General features: G+C 38.3%; 3 protein-coding genes across 5 annotated transcripts; 2 read left to right on the forward strand and 1 right to left on the reverse strand.

The window, feature by feature from the left end:
* Positions 1-557: 557 nt before the first annotated feature.
* On the reverse strand, positions 558-8,299 carry mettl8 (methyltransferase 8, methylcytidine). Of its 3 annotated transcripts, none has more exons than XM_030758938.1 (10): positions 8,078-8,299; positions 6,732-6,888; positions 6,339-6,430; positions 5,882-6,243; positions 5,735-5,784; positions 5,428-5,488; positions 1,953-2,005; positions 1,443-1,549; positions 1,239-1,304; positions 558-854 (listed from the first exon to the last, which is right to left on the reverse strand). In XM_030758938.1, exons 2-10 carry the CDS (start codon positions 6,881-6,883, stop codon positions 700-702), a joined length of 1,098 nt encoding a protein of 365 aa, XP_030614798.1. In that variant the 5' UTR covers positions 6,884-6,888; positions 8,078-8,299; the 3' UTR covers positions 558-699. The 3 variants fall into 3 exon arrangements, with proteins under 3 accessions (XP_030614798.1, XP_030614796.1, XP_030614797.1); XM_030758936.1 differs by having other exon boundaries at positions 1,953-2,092; positions 8,078-8,296; XM_030758937.1 differs by lacking the exon at positions 8,078-8,299 and adding an exon at positions 7,824-7,952 and having other exon boundaries at positions 1,953-2,092.
* dcaf17 (ddb1 and cul4 associated factor 17) lies at positions 8,133-14,445 on the forward strand. Its single transcript, XM_030758935.1, has 14 exons — positions 8,133-8,297; positions 8,372-8,475; positions 9,516-9,606; positions 9,699-9,835; positions 9,933-10,011; positions 10,392-10,481; positions 10,597-10,704; positions 10,871-10,973; positions 11,246-11,388; positions 11,901-12,010; positions 12,110-12,194; positions 12,413-12,496; positions 13,951-14,106; positions 14,190-14,445. The coding sequence occupies exons 1-14, from the start codon at positions 8,169-8,171 to the stop codon at positions 14,295-14,297; spliced, it is 1,527 nt and encodes a 508-aa protein (XP_030614795.1). The 5' UTR covers positions 8,133-8,168; the 3' UTR covers positions 14,298-14,445.
* A 1,599-nt stretch (positions 14,446-16,044) lies between these two features.
* cybrd1 (cytochrome b reductase 1) lies at positions 16,045-20,256 on the forward strand. Its single transcript, XM_030758579.1, has 4 exons — positions 16,045-16,326; positions 18,937-19,145; positions 19,433-19,587; positions 19,688-20,256. The coding sequence occupies exons 1-4, from the start codon at positions 16,134-16,136 to the stop codon at positions 19,965-19,967; spliced, it is 837 nt and encodes a 278-aa protein (XP_030614439.1). The 5' UTR covers positions 16,045-16,133; the 3' UTR covers positions 19,968-20,256.
* The last annotated feature ends 65 nt before the right edge of the window (positions 20,257-20,321 follow it).

The raw sequence follows: 20,321 nt of genomic DNA on the forward strand, positions 1-20,321 counted from the left end.
AAAACTCTCACACACAGTTAAATGTAAACCTATGAGAAAAAGGATTGAAATGAAATGTAAAAATGCTCAGTTATAGCTTTGACAGCACTCAAAGGTAGATACCATGCAGTAATTTGTATTTACTAGTCTCAGACATAAATTATTTAGCGTAAAAAAAGTTTTTTTAAAGATATTTAAACTTTGACTCGGTCAAAACTATGATGGAAACTCAAAATTATTTTTTTAAATGTATGTATGGAAGCTTATTTCCGCCACCACAGATTTTCTTTTTTTTTTTTTTTACTGTAAATAAGTCAAAAATTCAGCAAATCCCTAATTTGCTACTCTTGCAAAAAGTGGCTTTCATAATTTGTATGTGGTACTGAATAACAGAAATTAATCTCATTTGAATCATTCTTACAGTGGTCTTATAACTTTTTAGAAGTTTTATATCTTAAAGTCTAATGCATGTTTAGTGTTTTTCCCAGCCCCCTGAATCTAACATTGTCTCAATATCTAAATATTAACACAGTATAAAATAAAAATAGAAAACACCAAATCTCTGTTTATTTGTTTTTATTGAGTTTTATTGCTCACATACATATTTTACCCCCAACCATCAACAAAAATGCATTACTAGGACTGAATAATCCAGTTTAAGTATAAAAAAAGTATATATGAAAAAATATAGTTCCAGTTAAAGCTGTGAATGAAGGAATGCTAAGAAGGTGAAGGTGGATATGGTTTCCCGTACTTGCTCTGCATCCACACCCGGCGCATTACAACCTTCTTTCCTCGGTTCACTTGTAGTCGTCTGTCCTCTAGATTCTGAATTTCTTCCAGTCCAGCTTTGGAAAACAAATTATGAACCTCCTCTGTAAAACATAAAAGCATACAGTCAGCAACCAGGTTTGTAGTCCAAGTTCTCCTTCTGCCAAGAAAACCATGACAACAGAAAATAAGGTCTTGCAGTTGTTTTGTGCTTTACTGTGAAGCTGTTTTGTTTTGTTCATTTTATTGTTTTATTTACATTATATTTTGATTACTAGGCCAGACACAGCAGTGAAAAATACTGTTTCAAATCTTTCTGCACAGATTCAGGCTAATGAATTGGAAAACTAAGCATACAAAAAGCTTAAAATACTGAGAAAACTTACATATTTTAACTATTCACCAATGAATGTAAACACCATGTCCCTGAACCCCACAAACTCATCTCAGTGTACTGATCAACTGCCACATACTATCAGTACCAGTACCTTTTGTGAAAAAATAAACGCAGGTTCCGTCTCCACGTGTGTAGAAATTTTCTGATAAACACCGTCCTGGTCATAAAAAATTAAATAAGTAGATCAAATGACAAAGGATGTGTTTAAAAATAAAAATCTCACACACAAAATGTGTACGAAGAATATATAATAAATTGGGGCAAAATTGTATAACAGGTATGTTTAGAGACTTACCCTTCTTAAACCGGAGTTGTGAGAAGTCGTATCTCCCATAATCACGGAAAAGGAATTTGCCTCCATGTTTCAGGTAGGCAGACAGATGGTTCACAACTCCTTGCAAACTGTCAGTAAAATGTAATTATTGGGTCAGTTTTGTTACAATGCACCAGGTTTGTAGCTAACAAGGATCCATGCAACAATGGACAAAATACAGGTTGGGGGGGGATTCACCTACACATAATTGTCTTCAGTCAGCATTGCTAAAAGGCAAGTGCATTTGTATTAGCTTAACTGAAACATTTAAATATATGTTTTCCAAATTCTATACTTTTAGTATCAAGCAAACCACTGAACAGCTAATATCTTGCAATTGACTGAATGGTTTAAAATGTGTTTACATTTCAAACCAGGTTTTGTAATGACATTAAGGCTGTGCAAAGGGAGGGTTGTGGAGGGGGAGGGGCTGGCTGACAGGTGATAAATGACATCAGGTTTTCCCATCTCTGTACTTTAACCCTCACCTACCGCTCTGGATGAATGGAGGAGAGCACAAATACTGCCAGAATAACATCCAGGCTCTGAGGAGGAAATGGAAAGGTGGCCATTTTGTCACAAATGTCATGGACGAAGGCATGACACACCGAGTCATTGTAGTCTGGGTGGTCCTATAAGAGGAAAATAAGTTAAGTTATATCTACAAAGGTGTTGTTATCACATCGCTTTTTTTGGACCACCTACATATCAGAGTCACTGTTCGGTGCTTGTACTGTCATTTTCTCAACACGGACTTAGTTTTTTATATTATTTTACCCCTATAATCTCTTCTTTATCATTATTTACAATTTTTACACTTGCAGTGTGAAATGACCTTAGCGCTCTTTACAAAGTGCAGTTTTAAGTGGTTGCTTATAAGGAATTCATGTTCACGTTCAATTCAAAATATTAAAGGAGTGCTTTGAAAACACATATCTCAATGGGGGAAAAAAAAAAATGATACCGGATATCTATATTGATATGGACTGGATAATGTGTTAGGAATGAAAGGATGCCACATCATTTGATGGAAATGAACATTATCAACCTACAGAGGCCTGAATTCAAAGAAACCCTGAAAATCAAAGTGAAAAGATGATGTATCAGGATAGAAATTTCATTGCAGCATCTCAAAATGGTACTCAGTTTGTATGGCCCCCGTGTGCTTGTATGCATGCTTGACAATGTCAGGGCATACTCCTAATGAGATGACGGCTGATGTCCTGGGGGAATCGCCTTCCAAATCTGGACCAAGGCTTCTCTGAGCTCCTGGACAGTCTGAGGTGCAACCTGGTGGTGTCGGATAGACTGAAACAATGTCCCAGAGGTGTTCTATTGGATTTAGATCAAGCAAGCCAGTCAGTGGTATCAACCCCTTCATCCTCCAGGAACTCCCTGCACACTCTCACCACAAAAGGCTGAGCATTGTCATGCATCAGGAGGAACCCAGGACCCACTGTACCAGCGTAGGGTCTGACAGTGGGTCCAAGGATTTCATCCCAATACCTAATTGACAGTCTGAGTGCCGTTGCCTAGCCTGTAGAGGTCTGTGCGTCCCAGTTATGCTGAACAATGTTACAGGCAGCATAATGTTCTCCATGGCTTCTCCAGACCGTTTCACATCTGTCACACGTGCTCAGGATGAACCTGCTCTCATCTGTGGAAAGCACAGCCAATTCTGGTATTCTACGGAAAATGTCACTCAGGCTCCACGGTGCTGGGCAGTGAGCACAAGGCCCACCAAAGGACATCAGGCCCTCAGGCCACCATCATGAAGTCTGACTGTTTGGTCAGACATTCACACCAGTGCTGCTGGAGGTCATTTTATACAGCGCTGGCAGTGCTTATCCTGTTCCTTCTTGCACAAAAGATACCTATCCTGCTGATGGGTTAAAGACCTTCTACAGCCCTGTCCAGCTCTCCTAGAGTAACTGCCTGTCTCCTGGAATCTCCTCCAAGCTCTTGAGACTGTGCTGGGAGACACAGCAAACCTTCTAGCAATGGCACATATTGAGGTGCCATCCTGGAGGAGTTTGACTACCTGTGCAATCTCTGTAGGGTTCAGGTATCATCTCATGCTACCAGTAGTGACACTGACCCTAGCCAAATGCAAAACTAGCGGAAAAAAAAACAGCCAGAAAAGATGAGGAGGGCTCCGCCTGTAAAACCTCTAGTGCACCTGGAACTGATTAACAACCCCCTCTGCTGCTTAACTGACCAGATCAATATCCCAGAAGTTTAAGTGACTTGACGCTATACTCTGATTAAAAGTGTTTTTGGTTTTTTTTGAGCAGTGCATATGTCATGTCATATCTGTCATATATAAAGTTGATGATTATGATCTCAAAAAGACATGCAAAATGTATGTTTCAAACATTATTTTGATCAAATATTACAAGGAATCATCAATCATGCTAGATAATGAAAAGTCTATCAATATAAACAAAACTTTACACAGTATTTTCTATTTTCGATCAGAAATTATGTAATTTATTTTCAATATAGTATATTTATCTCTGCCTTTCCAATGGAACGATATCACTTGAAGTTCAGTAAAATAAAATAAATAAAAGTAAATGCAGATACAATAAAAACATTAAAGTTAACTTTGGGTTATCTGCAAGACCACCATATGGCACAATTTGCACCTATATTAATGTCAATTTTTGTGCATTACTGACATTAGCATTAAAAAAAAAAAAAAGTCTAGAAACTACCAGTAAGATAAACACTGGATACTGGTTGAACCCCCTTTTTCCTCCAGAATTGCCTTAATTCTTCATGGCACAACAATGTGCTGGAAACATTCCTCAGAGATTTTGGTCCATATTGACATGATAGCATTACAGTTGCTGCAGATTTGTCATCTTAACATCCATGATGCTAATCTCCTGTTACACCACATTCCAAAGGTGCTCTACTGGATTGAGATCTGGTGACTGTGGAGACCATTTGAGTACACTGAACTCATTGTCATGTTCAAGAAACCGGTTTGAGATGATCTGAGCTTTGTGACGTGGTGCATTATCGTACTGGAAGATGGTACACTGTGGTCATAAAGGGATGGACAATGTCAGCAACAATACTCACACTACACCACAGGTAGGCTGAGTTGGTACTAAGAAAATAGCCCCTACACCATAACACCACCAGCAGCAGCCTGAATTGTTGATACAAGGCAGGATGGATCCATGCTTTCATGTTGTTTACACCAAATTCTGACTCTGCCATCTGAATGTCACAGCAGGAATCAAGACTCACCAAACCAGCTATCATTTTTAATCTTCTATTGTCCAATTTTGGTGAGTCTGTGTTTAGCCTCAGTTTGCTGTACTTAGCTGACAGGATTAGCATGCGGTGTGGTCTTTGCTGCTCTAGCCCATCTGCTGCAAGGTTTGACGTGTTGCACATTCAGAGGTGCTCTTCTGCATACCTCAGTTCTACTTGCCAACACATTTTAGGGATCTGAGTTACTGTTGCCTTCCTATCAGCTTGAAGAATTTGGCCATTCTCCTCTGACCTCTGATCTCAACAATAAAAATTTCTCCTAGAGAACTGCTGCTCACTGGATATTTTCTCTTTTTCAGACCATTCTCTATCATTTCTAAAGGTGTGTGGGTGGGGGTGTGTGTGTGGGTGGGTGGGGTGGGGGGGACAGCAGATAAAGTATCAAGCGGTTGAACAGGCATACCCAAAAAAGTGGCCAGTGAGTGTAAATAAATGTCATTTTTTTGACTGACTTTAGTTTCCACTGAGGTTTTTTTCTTCTGATGCCACTTCTGGCGATGATGTCATATTTTTCTAAATCTCATATCTGTCTGTGTCATATCTGGGTACAAAATTAAGATGAGCAGATGTTTTATTTATGGATAAAAATCAACTGTTCAAGATGAGTTATTTTCCAAAACATTTTAGAGATGCCAGCATTTTAAAGAAGATCAAATGATTATTATAGTACAGTATATACCTTAACCAGCTGAATGGCACGTGGCGAGAAGTCACAACAGTATAAAAATGAGTCTGTTTCTCTGTGAAATAAAACAAACAGTTTAACAACCAAAAATCATCACAATATAACCACAAGCACTGTGGCTCAGCACATATTTTTAACAAGTGCCTCAACTATTGTAGGTGATCTCATGAAAACCTCACAGAGGAATTTCCACTGTGTGTGACATGCATGTCCTGCTCTCAGTCAACAACGATGACAATAAACACAAGCAAATACTAAACATTTTTATAGTCATTCATTAAAAAGAAAAATACGTACTCACTTGATGTTATTTACGATAGGAAATACACTGTTACCAACTCCACATCCAACCTGTGAAGAGAATTCAAAGCAAATTTGCAGTTATTTAACACTGCGTACGTCACAGCCTGTATTTAAAAAAATAGAGTATATGAACACTTTTAAAAACCTCCAGGATCCTGAAAGATGCATGTTGTCCAGGAAAAACAGAATTCTCTACAGCAGCTTCATTTGTTTCTCGCACTGCTTCTTGGCAGGACTCCTGAAAGTTAAAGGGGTCTGTATTCCTGTGATGGTGAGTGGGATTGCCCTGTTGATGTTGTCCCCCCTCGATGGCCATGCTGGATGCACTACATAGTGGGGTGGCTGCTTGCTGATGACCCTGACACATGTTTGTACTCTGGCCTTTTGCACCTGAAGGCAGCAGCTCAGGGAATTCTAAAAACAGCCACCTGCGGTCTTTGAAGAACTTGTCCTGGTGAGTCTCATAAAACTGGTCCCAGCATTGGCAAGCTGCTGTGATAAATTTACCTGTGAGGATGGAATTTAGGAACTTTTTCACAATTTTTGCTTCCACATAATCACAATAAAGTCTAATTAAATCTGTTAAAATATTTTATTCTTGCCTTGTTCATTTAAAGGAAGTCGTACGCAGGAATTTTCTTCAGCCTTCTGCCGTGCAATTTCTAGGTCCTCCTCTGTCCACTGCACATGATCCCTGACATGAAAACAATTACTAAAGCAACTGCTGAATTTTAATATAGCAATACTAAGTATCAGTATTTGCTGTATTGTATGTGTAGTATCCACATTGTGCTTCAGGTTAATGAAAAGATTTGACTGTAATCATAAATTTCAGCTTTAATGTTTGCGAAATCCTGTGATCTCCTTACAGATTACATAGATACCATATACAATATACAGGACGGATGACAAATGGAAAAAGCAGTTTTCCAATTATGTGGGGTCATAATAAAGCAACGACATTTACACAAATTGATTAAAGTTGCATCACTTACCACATGTTGTGCTTAAAGATGTCATCAGGATTGGTCAGAATCCGTGAGCCCAGTGGAGCTGAAGGTCTCCCACCACTGCTCTTTAATCTCATAGAGAATCTGATGAAAACTGCAGCCACTTTGGCTATGGAGAACCTCTTTGCTGTATTCATTTACTCTGTAGAAATGCAGGAAGGTTTAAATTTAAACAACAATCCTTTGTCAGTGCATCTCTGGCTAACAAAACTAATGGGAGCAATAAAGAAGGTTGGTGTGACAGAAGAGGATGCAAAGCATAGGGTGAGATGGAGGCAGATCAGCTGCTGTGGTGACCCCTAAAGGGACCAGAGAAGGAAGGGCATCTATTTAACGGTAATACAGTACATGTAAATAAAACAACTGAATAAGATACACTCTTCTTTTATTCCAAAAGTTGGGAGACTTTCAGAAAATATAAAACACAACCTGCACTAAAATAGCTTAAATAAAGTGGAATAGCTCCCCAAAACTACACAAAAAACTAAATTAAATGAAAAAATTAAAATACAATAAACAAAGTCAATGAGTAAAAGTTTAATCAAAACACAAGTAAAAAACAAACATTAAATTTGCAATAAAGCCATACATAAAGAACAAAGTAAAACACAATAAAGTGGCTTTTTAAAGTAAATTAGCTCAGATTTAATACAGCAAAACAAAACAAAAATCCGTAAAAATGTCTGACGCAATAAATAAATAATTAAATACACAGAGATAGATATGCTGAACAGACACACTGGTCGAGCACAAATGTAAACATGATATAGTTTAAGTATTAATTCCTAAAACATTAGGTGTGTTTGCTTACTGCATGAAATGCAATTTTTCAAACGTTAATGGCGCTCACCGGAGGGTAAAAAGTGGGAAACTAAACGATGTAGATGCTTTTTATGTACATCTATTGTTCTTGGTACACGCAACGCAACCGAATGGGGGCGCCACAGTGGGCCGGCGAGGGCCCCGTTTCGTCGTAGAAGAAGACGCGTGTGAAAACATGGTGTGGGATGGGATGCTAGTAGCGTTAGCGGCTAACTAATAACAAAACCTAAATCCACATGCGAAAGTAAAGCTTACCAACGTAATTCTGTAACTGCCAATTGAAATTAACTCTGTGCTATCTCCGAGCAGCTCCTCTGGATTACTGAGCGGAACACAAAACATTTGGACCAAGTTGGCGACATGTCGAGGCTCGTTAGCTCTTGCTAACTTAAGCTAGCTATTAACTTTACATGTTAGCCGTTGGACGCGTCAGGGTGAAGCGGTGTTGAAAACATGGAGTCTAAAAAACAGCTGTAGCGTGCTGGACTAGCAAACCACATCATCCTTACCTCACTGTGGGTGGGCTGTTGTGGTCACTTCAGTTAGTCGGCCTTGTTATGCTGCTAGCAGCCCCGTTGTAAGAAAACGTACCACCTGCAGATGGCGCCACAGCAGAGGAAGAGGACCGCTAACGCCGCTGAACTGCTGAGCCGGAGGAGCAGAGGTCTTGGGAATGCTGGGACTTTAATCAGACACAATTTGAAGGTCCTGAGAGGCATCCTCCTTCAGGTAATGTTACAGTGTGTACTGTAACTGCTTTCAGTAAGTGTTTTACCATATTAATTAATATTGTCACATTGTAGGAAAACCGGACTTTCATGAAAGTATGGAGCAAGACCTCAAAATCCACAATAATGTATGAGAATTGCAAACTATATTTTGAAAATTACCAGCATTGCTACAGCTGGTGAGTATAGACACCTAACTAATTATTCTCGGTCTTTTAGCACGTATACATTACTAAATAATACGCATTATCAAGTTGAATCAAGTTAATCATACCTCCAGTGGTCATATACACTATTTAGAAATGAATCGTTAATAGTTACACATGTTTTAAGTCGAAATAGTCAAGTTATTTTTATGAATTGCTAATATTACATATGTCATATTAAGGGTTTGTGCTACAAAGAGAATTTTGTGGCACTCTGTAAAGGGATTTTAGCCAGAGCCAAATGAAAATCATCAGTACTCTAATGTACATTTATAATATTTTTATGTTTTTATTTAAGGATATTAATTATTTGTTTATTTATATAGTGAGAGTAGTCAGCTGGAGAGAAGAGAAAAGTCAGTAGAAGCAAATCAGACTGCACGTGTGTGAATGAGAGGGAGACAGGGATAACAGTGAAGCTGCAAGTAGTAGAGGTGGTGAGGGTGGATGAGTTTAAACCCCTGGGGTCAACCATTCAAAACAATGGACATTGGAGCAGGTGAAGACAAGTGATTTGTCAGTGATTGGTGATTTGTTACAAGAGTGAAAGAGAAGGTTTACAAGATGGTAGTGAGACCTGCTGTGGTGTATAGTTTGGAGATGGTGGCAGTGACAAAAAGACTGAAGGTGGAGCTGGAGATGGCAGACCTGAAGATGCTCAGATTTTCGTTGGGAGTGACCAGGATGGACAAGATTAGAAATGAGTATATCAGAGGGACAGCTCAGGTTGAGCAGTTTGTAGACAAAGTTATAGAGGGAATGCTGAGATGGTTTGGACATGTGCAGAGAACAGATGGTGGATAGTTTAGTGTAAATGTTCAAAGTTTTAAATAAAACCTACACATTAATCTCTCTTTATAAATTGATGCAAAAGAGTAATACAGGATACAGAGGAGCAGGTGACCTAAGGAGCTTTAACTGAAGTAGGAAAATGTTGTGTATGCTTTAGATAAAACAATGCTCAACAACACTGACAAGCTGCTGATGATTTATATTTTGTATCTGTGTTTCAGTGTTCATGCTGAGCCCCAAATTTTGTACAAATTGCCAACACGGTCCAAACAGGAAAAAATTGAAGATACATTGATGTGTCACAGCCCAATTGTAAGTAAAAATAAACACAGTGTATTCATATTTGAAATTTGTAGACTGGTGTGTCATCTCCTTTTGTGCGTGTGTGTGTGTGTTATCCACAGGAAAAAACCTTATCTTCCCCATCTGATCATAAACCAAGCCTCTTGGCTTTGACGGCCAATAATTGGCTAATTCGCCTTTCAGCTGAAACAGGAGAAGAACTGGAGAAGGTTTACCTCTCTCCAAACTATAAGTTCAGGTATCTTTATGTCTCTGAGTTCAGTGTCCTTTGAATGGAATTTATTTTCTTCTATTTTAAAGCCTTTTTAACCTTACACCTTTTTGTTGTCTTGTAGATATCTTGGCTGGGATGTTTCTCAAGAGACATTTTATGTTAAATCTATTCAAAACAAAGAAACACCTTTAGCAAGACAGGTAACGTGCATTTAAAGTATTTTTGTCTTAGAAAAGACAGGCAATATGCTTTGTAATATGGTCTGTCAGACAGTAACTTTTATTTTTAAGTTAAACATATAGCTATCAGTAGCTATATGTGACTCCTGTTATCAGTTAATCTTTCTATTACTATTTAGATGCACTGATTATTTTTCATCTTCTGGTTGCTTGTTTTAAATCATAAGAAAATAATGACTCATTTACAGAGCTAGAATCAGTGAATCTGGAGTTTATCAATTTCCCATAGATTTTCTGTGCAGCTGACAGGCTAATGAACGATTTAGTTTTCCCACAAAAATATTTCTTCTGTGAAGAGAGGAGATGGAGAAATGTGACCCTTTTTCTTCTTCATTCCACAGGCAGGCATCACTCAGAATACAGTGATGCACATTGCTGTTTTTCATGTTTTCCCTTTGGAAGTTATTGGCATTATGGAGATCAATAAAAATGTATGTATAATTTTTTTTTATAATTTACATGTTTCAAATATACCTTTTTTTGGAGTCTTATTTTATTTAAATGTTTTTCTCTTTTTTTTTTTTTTTTTTTTGTTTTTTATTGTAGGTGTTTGGAAAAGGTGTCATAGGGGCTGATCTGGTTCAAGGTGTCCTTGCTCTGTATTACAGCAATAAGTCAGTGAAGATGTATAGCTTCGAACACATTGTCCAAAGAGTATGTCTGTGTTCATTTGGACATTATTGAATGCATCAGACTTACATTTATTAAGACTTATGCAGCTGTGACTTTTTTTTTTATATATAGAAGTGTTTTATTGTCCTTCTGCTCATCTTGCTTCTTACATCTTGGATCACATGATAAATATTTTGTTTGTTTTCAGTACCTGACAGAGAAGATAACACTCGGAAAGCAGAGTCCACTTCTTAGTGGCAAAACAGTGGGAGATGCACCGTTTGGTATCCCATTAAATATTCAAATCACAGGTGGGTTATTTTTAAGTCTGAACCAGTAGTGTCTGTGCTTAAAGTTGACTTTATCCAAAGTTTCAAATAATTAAATAAGCAATCCTTTTTATAAGAGGCAGCTAATAAAAAGAAACTTGGCTTAAAGGGAGCAGTGAGGGAGCTAAAACAACTTGTTTAAGACATGAACTGTGGAATACGATCAGACCCTTTTTATTAAGCCTGTTAGCCACTCTGTGTTTGCTTCACAAAGTCAGCATAATGTTTGTTTTGTTTTCTTTCTCATTGCACAGATTGCCCTCCTGTACTTTTCAAGGTCTCGAGCGCTGAAAACAGTGTCCAGATTGGAGGAAACCCTTGGCACTACATTTACACACCGCCACGTAAAAAAGACGAGGGGACCTACCACATCTGCTCACTTGAGGACGGCACTATGGTATTTTTAAGGAATCCTCTTTAACTATAAAACATAGCATTCCCTTTTAATAATGGTGGTGTTTTGAGTACAGTAATGAGTCAGTTTTCCATGTGTGATAGACTGAGCTGTGGCCAGATTTGTGGTGAATTGTCATTGTAAGAAGGGCCACACATGTTTTTGACAGTCTTTCTGTTGAGTCACTGGACAGAGCGGGACTGAAGCAAACCTGTAATCACCTCACAATGCTACCTTTGTGCTGATCTCTGAGCCTCCCTCTCTCCCCCACTGGGAGGCTATGATATTGTTTGAGATTAGGGATGACTACTTTTCCACATAATCTCTCCACTGAACAAATACCTAAATAAGAGAAACAGAGAGGTATAACACTGCCCATCTCATCTTCACACATGTAGCCAATCATAGTGTGAAGCGGAGTGAATGTCGGATTGGTTGGTAAAGAGAAAGGAGTTCTCTGATTGCAGCAGACCCTCTGAAAAGTAGTTTCAACCTTTTTAATTTTATGAAATTAGGCAACAAATGGAGTACAAGACATGGACTCCTACTCTCTTGAGAATGATGGGATCTTCTTCCATCCTGATGATTCAGGAAGAATCATTCATGTGGGACCTTCCACCATAAAGTGAGTGCTCCAGTATTTATGCAACATCATCATATCATCTTCTTTGCTAGATATACATATGATACAATGTTTTTGTTTGTTTGTTTTTAATTATCACAGTGTCCTAAAAATCCTCGGTGAACTGAACAGTGCTTTGCCATCTAAGGTAGTTGAGGATTTCTCCCTGAAAGCCCAGCGAAACAAAGTAAGTTTAATATTTAATTGCTTGAGATTCTTGCTGTGTGCTGTACTGTCTAACTAAATTTAGTTTACCTTACTGTGAATTAGCCTTGGGTAAATAGGCTGATGTATTGCACAGGGATGTCTACAGCATAGACATAAATGTCCTCATTGTGTAGAAGTGGACTCTACATGTATTAAAATTTCAGAAATTGTAAAGTTTAAGCTTTCCGTCTATTGTAGCCTACCTCCCAAGTCACTGTGACCTCATCAGGCCGCACAGTAAAGAGAAGATTCCAACAGCTGGATGATGACCCATCACAAAAGGTAAAAATATGCAATCCTACAAATGAAGTACTGACTCAGATATAGTATACACTGATCAGTGAAAGCATTAAAACCAATGACAGGAAGTGAATAACATTTTTCATCAATACAATAGGAAAGCTTCTAACATAATATTCTTGTTAATTACTTTTGTTACCAAGCATTGTCATAAGCAAACATAGCCCACTGGGAATGGCACTTTTTTCTTTTTTTCAACACCAGCAGCCTCCCTCAGCCTTACCATAAAACAAGGTGTTGACCCAGCCTAAAAACTCCCAAGATCCCAATCTGATCAAGCATTCATGGGATACCAGAACAAGCAGAGACCTGCTGCTGGTTTTTGTTTTTGTTTTTGTTTTTGTTTTTGTTTCTAAGCCAGACACCACAAGACATCCCCAGAAGTCCCTTGGATGCTCCAAGGGTTTGGAGCTGTTTTGGCAGAAAAAAATGAAGCTACATAATAATGGGTTGGTGGTTTTAAAGTTATGGCTGACTGGTGTCCATGTCATTCTCTCTCTTTTTTTGGATTAACATTCCACAAAAAGACCAGAGCAAAAAATGTTTTGTTTTTTTTTCTTTCTGTTTATTCAAAGCTGGATGCAGGTTTTTCCTCTTTAATAAACCTTAATTGGCAAAAAAAAAAAAAAACCCTGTTCATTGACAGTTTTTTTTTTTTTTTTTTTTTTGATTAACATTCCACAAAAAGACCAGAACTAAAAATGGTTTTTTTTTTTCTTTCTGTTTATTCAAAGCTGGATGCAGGTTTTTCCTCTTTAATAAACCTTAATTGGCAAAAAAAAAAAAAACCCTGTTCATTGACAGTTTTTTTTTTTTTTTTCTCCTCTCTCCATTTTTGGCCACAGTGGCTTTTATCTGTAGTGGAGAGAGATAGGAAATAGGGGAAAGACAAAGGAGAAGACTCGAGCCTGCACCGCCCGCACCGCAACACGGCATATGTATGTGGTCGCTGGCTTCACCAGTAAGCCACCCAGGCATCCAGTTTTTTTTTTTTTTTTTTTTTTTGGTTGTGATAAATATGACTCAATCCCTCAATCAATGATTGAGGATCTTAAATAGAATTCAGTCCTCATATAAGATTCTCTGTCCTTAAAAACATGACCTTTCAGGGGTTTTCCTGAAAACAGGCCTTTTTGGGGGGATGACTGTGTATGTAAAGCTTTTTTTTTTTTTTTTTTTTTTTTTAGTGGAAGGCAACATTTTTTTATAAGCAGGAATAAACTTGCACTTCATTTAAAGTGCAGAATATTCAGGATGGCAGCTCAGTGCATTCAATATATTTAATTGTCCTTAGACATTTCCTCAGGTGAACTATGTGTTTGGTGTTGTCCTCTGCACACCTGTAAGAATTTTGAGAATTAACAAATATGCATTTAGGTATAAACAGTGGAGGTGTTACGTAGCACTTTATTCACAACAGCCTTTTGATTATGCAGACTTTCCGAATGGTGGAATATGAGGATGAGCTTGACCTTTTGGCAATCGTAGTCACCAACGGCGAGGAAGGAGAAGGAAGAGCGTACATCCAACTCCATGACAACCTGACCGGACAGTTACTGCGGACGATTGATTTGGTCGAAACCTGGGATGAGGTGAGTAATTTGACATGAGTATACAAACATCAGGGTGAGTAGTCTGGATGTGGATTAATGTGTGCTCTTCTCTTTTGTTTCAGACTAATAAAAACGAGGTGTTCTTTGACAAAGACATGATTGTTCATATTGAACAAAAGAATGCTAAATTCTGCTGCCATGTTTACAAACTGATTTCAACCAGATCATAAGTGGTCCAAAACTGAATCAAAGCTGCAGGGCATTGTCATGATCATTTATAAGATTATTTTAAAATTGTTTTGTTTTTCTATGTAGATAATAATGCTGTATTTTTTTTTTTTTTACATCTGCATCATTGTATCTTCTGTTCTGTCAGTTACACTTGATTATCAAGTTTATATTTTTCTGTTCAGATTATTATAGATCTGTAACATGTAACTCATACATTTTTTTAACTTCATTCTAAATAATTAAATTGTATTTTTCCAAGCTGCTGTGTATTTCTGCCTTTTTTCCATCATGCACATCCAAATTTTAAGATATTTAAGAGTTGCTCTGAGTCAGAATCTGAGGTAATTATGCAATTGTTTGCTTGATGTTACCAGGCTGGTCTCAGCCAGATCTGATGAAATCACCTGACGCCATCCTAATGAAGTAAGATTCACAAAAGTGATTTGCCAGCTGCAGTGCACTCGTGCAGATTAAATGTGGTAACAGTGTCACATTTCACAGGTGGTTGTTGCATGCAAATTGCAGAGCAATTTGTATGCATGGGTTACACATATGAGGTTTTGATTTTCTGAAAAAAAAGTGTCCAAATTAAAGAAAAATCTCATAACATTAACTGGAACCTTATGTGTGCCAATTTTGTTTATTTATACACACACACACACACACACACACACACACACACATATATATATATATATATATATATATATATATATATATATATATATATATATATATATATATGAACAGCAGCAAATATAGTATGACCATATGAAGCTGGGATGATCAGGAAGCATAAACCATTATGAATCCATTACACCTGCTTTGGCACAAGTTAAAGTCCTGTCCAGTTTTCCTCATGTAATGGCGCATGTCCTGGTATTTCCTCCACCCTTGTGAGAGTCACAGCAAACCTTCTTGCAATGGCACATATGGATGTCATGCTTGAGGAGTTGGACTGCCTCCGCAATCTGGATGGGCTGCAGATACTGACACCAACAAAAAGCAAAACCAGAAAAAAAAACTAGAAAAATCAGTCAAAAAGAAATGTTCCACGACCACCAGCTGCAAAACCATTCCTTTTTTGGTGTCTCTCCAGTGCACCTGTTATGACTTTCATTTGCACTAAAGGAAGTGAAATCAATTCAGAATGGTTTATGCTTCCTAACTGGACAGAGTGAACTTTAACATATTTTGTGCTATACTGTGATGATCGAGTGTTCTTCTTTAATAAGTGTTCTTGTTAAATAGTTAGCCTTTAATTGCACAAAAAGTGCTTTTGAGCTTGTTTGCAGGATTCTGGCACCCACGTTTTAACCCTTCATGTTGCAGCTGTTTGTTAGGGTGAGTGACACTTTCATTTTAAATACCCTCAGCTGCAAGTTTACACTGTAGATCCAGCTAAAAAAAACTAAGGCAATGATGTTTTCGTGTTTTATCTGAAATGTGGCGTCTGATGCATTAAAATGGAAAATAAAATGCCTCCTCATACATGGCAGTCCAACTAAACAAAGCGCCAGATGCCCAGTCATGCCCACATGGCTGTTTCCCTTAATGCCTGATCCCACTGAAACTTTGAAGGACTACACAGATGTGGACATATATTTGAATGGAGTCAGAGGATGACGCAGCGCAAAAACCTCCTTCAAAACCGATCCCAGACTCTCTTTTGTAACCGCAAAAGTTGCAAAACACCTTCCGTCCAAACATTTTCTCAGCTCGGGTTCACGTGACCGTGGTCCGCCCTCAACGGGCAGCACTTGAAAGTTGTTATTGCAACTGAGAGCAGCTGCCCCACTCAAGTCTCTGCTCCTCTCCTGCTGCTGCTGACACTGATGGCGATGGAGAACCTGAAGCAGTTCCTGGTGGTTCTGTCTGCCGCCGCCGCCATCGGCTTTATTGCCATAATCTTTGTGCTGAGATGGGTTCTACACTTTCAGGACGGTTTAGCTTGGGATGGAGGGCTGGCCGAATTCAACTGGCATCCGGTGTTAACAGTCACTGGATTCATTTTCTTACAGGGAATCGGTAAGAAGAGTCTTTGTTTTTATAAGACATGCCTCCTACAAATGGGTATTGGGAATTGGTTACAAAACTGAGCAATAACAGGAAAATTACTGCTTAACGGGAAGTCAAACAAGTCTCACTTTCCAAGGATCTTGGGGGGGATGGGACTGCAGATAATTTAAAAACTACTTCCTTCGCTTTTTTTTTTAAACTGTCACATTAGGTTGTATAATGAAGGAATCACAGGCTGGTAGTGCGTTTTCCCTTAATATAAAGAGAGCAAATTATTAGCAACCTTCCACAGTAGCATGCATGCAGGCAGATTCACTTGAAAAGCAACATTGGTGTTTTTTCCAACTGCGATCAAGTGAGCCCTCATTCTCGAAGTTGGTCCAGCTGCACGCAGAATTATGTTGCGCTTTTATTCTACATGATACGGTACAGGTGTCGATGGACCTAGAAACGCGTCAGAAGTCTTCTTATCCTCTCACCATTTTACTGCACAGTCCAGGATGACCATGACCATTCTTACACTGCACACCATAATAAAGTTTTTTTTTTTTTTTAACTTAAACACATTCTTGAACAGGTGACCAAATTTGTAATGATTTCAATGCAGATTAACTCACAACTCTGTACACAATTACTATCATGTAACAATTCTCCATATTGCCTAAAAATTAAATGTCAAGCTTCTAAATGCTTTGTTTTGTAAAGTTTGATTATAAAAGTGTTAATTTACTTATCATTTCAAACTGTTATTACAGAAATTATTTACTGGGTACTGTACTGCATTTGTAATATTGTCATTTGAAAACTGTATTTACAGGAATGCTGTTCAAGGTGACAACTATTTCACTGGATATCTACTCAAGTTGACCTCTACTATATCTGTGGTGACCTACATTACAATGTAATCTGAGTGGATTTTGCCATCAGTTTTTTCATAAACCGTACAGTTCAGTGAGATGTAAGTCACCAGAGGTACAGTGGAGGGGAACCTGAGTGGGAATCAGGTTAAAGAGTGGTGTCACCTCCAACAGTGCTCCTGTAAATCCAGTTCAGAAATGGAAGTATTAGAAATACAGAAATACAGTACTGTAATGTGACTGGATTTTGCTTATAATTTCCTCTAAAACTGTACAGTTCAGTGAGATTTAAGTCACGAGGTACAGTGGAGGTCAGCCTGAGGGGGAATCAATTTAAAGAGTTGTGTCACTTCAAACAGTATTCCTGTAAATACACTTTTTAAGTGGCAGGATTACAAATACAGTACAGTACTCATTAAATAATTTCTCAAATAAAAGTTTGAAATGATAAACATTTATAATCAAAATTGACCAGAGAATTTAGAGGCTTGGCATTTAATTTTTTATGAAATATGAAGCAATGTTTCAGGACAGCAATTGTGTATAGAGTTGGGAGCCAATCTGCATTAAAATCCATTACAAATTTGGTCACGTCTTCAAGAATTTGAGTTTAAAAAAAATATTAGTGTACAGTGTAAGGGTGATCATGTATTTATTATAATTTGACTTCAAAAATGAGGGTTCACTTGACCGGAGTTTACCCTATGATTTCCATCAGTCTATGTACCTGTCACACATTACAACCTAGATAATATAATGCCAGGTTTCCATTAGTACCTACTCAGAGCGGGTTGGCACGACTCGCCACGGTCTTGTTTTGTTTCCATTGCAATTGAGTACCACCTCAGTGTGGGTGGAGTCAATATAGCAACACGGGCAGTAGTCTCTTGAAGTAATTTGTATGCAGCTCAAAACACAACAATGGATGAGATAGAGGCAAGCTAACCTAGCTAATGCCAGTTTAATATCATCACCATGCATAAGTCTGTTTTAATGGATAGTTATTGAGTATTAACCCTATACTGCCGAACATGTCATAATTGACTCCGTGTACTTAAGTACATAAGTACATAAGTGCTGCCATTACTTCCGGCAACAATTATCTTAATAACCCTATGTTGGTTGTGAAGTGCAGTTTCTCAACTTTCAGAAATAGTTTAAATTTTTCTGATAGGACAAATGGTCGCGTAATTACGTAATTCAAAGTTCCTATGATCGGCCCTGTTGATCAGCCGTGTTAACCAGCTGTTCACGGCTATTAGGAGCACATAATGGGTGCTTCAGTGGCTATCACCCGGCAGTATAGTGTTATAATATGTATGCTGTGTGCACGTTTTAGATGGCTCTCATGCTGCAAAACTACAGCTGCAAACTGTCGGTATGGGCATTCAACCTGTGCTTTGCGTGCTTCCATTTTCTTGCTGTCAAATGGTACGGTTGATTCTGGTGAAGAAGTCGCACTCATCACTCCGGTAGTGACGACACTCCCTGGCCAATCGGTGGCATGCTGTTCTTCCGCTTCACATTTTTGGATGGCCTCAGATTGCTTTGAACCCCGGCTGGGTGGGTACTGAAAAAGTACCAGGTACTAATGAAAACACCTTCAAACCGAGGCGCACTGAGTAGATACTAGTGGAAACGCAGCTTAAGGCAAGTGAGCCTAAAATTTTAGCAATATGTAGTTAAATTAAAAAAAAAAAACAAAAAAACATCATAGTTGCCTCAATTGCCTGTTAACTGGCTGTCTGACTCTCTCTTACAGCAATAATAGTCTACAGGCTCCCCTGGACCTGGCAGTGCAGCAAACTCATGATGAAGTTCATTCATGCAGGACTGAATTTATTGGCCTTCGTTTTTGCTGTTATAGCCATGGTGGCAGTTTTTGACTTCCACAATGCTGCCAACATTCCCAACATGTACAGTCTGCATAGCTGGCTGGGCCTCACAGCTGTGATACTGTACGGTCTACAGGTAAATGCACGCTATTTTTCAGTATTTATTTGTAGTAATTGATTTAAAAAGGTGAACTACATTTCTTATAAACCGCAGTCTGACATTTTACCTAATAAGCTCAGTTGTTTCAGTGTTTTTATACTTTTACCTGTTAGATTGGACTGTTAACACATTAAGAGCTTTCTCATTTTTTTTGAACCTCTTGCTGTTGTTTCTAAAAGGCAAAGTCATAGTGAACAACAGTCTTCAGATATGATGTGAGTTTTTCTCTCTCTCTCTGTCTCTCTCTTTCTTTCAATGGGCAGCTTGTTCTTGGAGTTGGCATGTACTTGATACCAGTTACACCTGTATCCTGGAGAGCAACATTTATGCCCTTCCATGTCTATGGTGGTCTTTTACTTTTTGCCAGTATCATAGCCGTGGCACTTATGGGCATCACAGAGAAACTCATCTTTGGCCTGTAAGTATTAAAATAGAGACTGAGAGTGGTTAAATATAAGACTGCCACAATGTAAATGCTGAACAGTGAAAATAACATTCTTCTTTTTACATCACAAAAGGAAAGATCCAAAGTATAAGGACTCTCCCCCAGAGGCGATTTTTGTGAACGTACTCGGAGTCCTCCTGGTGCTTTTCGGAAGTCTGATCCTTTGGATTGCCACTCGAACATCTTGGAAACGTCCCAGAGACCAGATCTTGCATAGTCTGCATACCAATGGGGGAGGAGGGGACAACACCAAAGTTGCTTCAGCGCTGTCTCAACTGCAGGATGGAAGTGATGCTGAAGCCACTGGAGATGTCAGAAAGAGGAGTAACAAAGCTGATGAACAGGCTAACTGATAGCCAGGGAAAGTCAAACTGAATACATTAACTTGTATCACTCTTGTGTTTTTTAGCTTTCACTCTTGTACCTTAAAGTATTTCATTTTGAGCTCTGGTGTTTATTGTTGTAAGTGCATGTAAATAATGGTGAGCTACAATGGTAATAAGATTCAGATAATTATGTAAAAATAGGCATACACTGCACAAAGTAATCATCACGGGTTTTCTATACACTAAATGCTCTATATTGTATTTTCTGAGTTTGTTACCCACAGTATATTATAATAAATATTTGCTATGCCCATTATTTCTCCAGTTTATAGATAAATATTCAAACAGCTGTGGAAGGGTGAAGGTATTCATGTTTTAGAT

The sequence above is a fragment of the Archocentrus centrarchus genome, chromosome 21 (genome assembly GCF_007364275.1).
Source record: "Archocentrus centrarchus isolate MPI-CPG fArcCen1 chromosome 21, fArcCen1, whole genome shotgun sequence".
In the NCBI taxonomy this organism is placed as follows: Eukaryota; Metazoa; Chordata; class Actinopteri; order Cichliformes; family Cichlidae; genus Archocentrus; species Archocentrus centrarchus.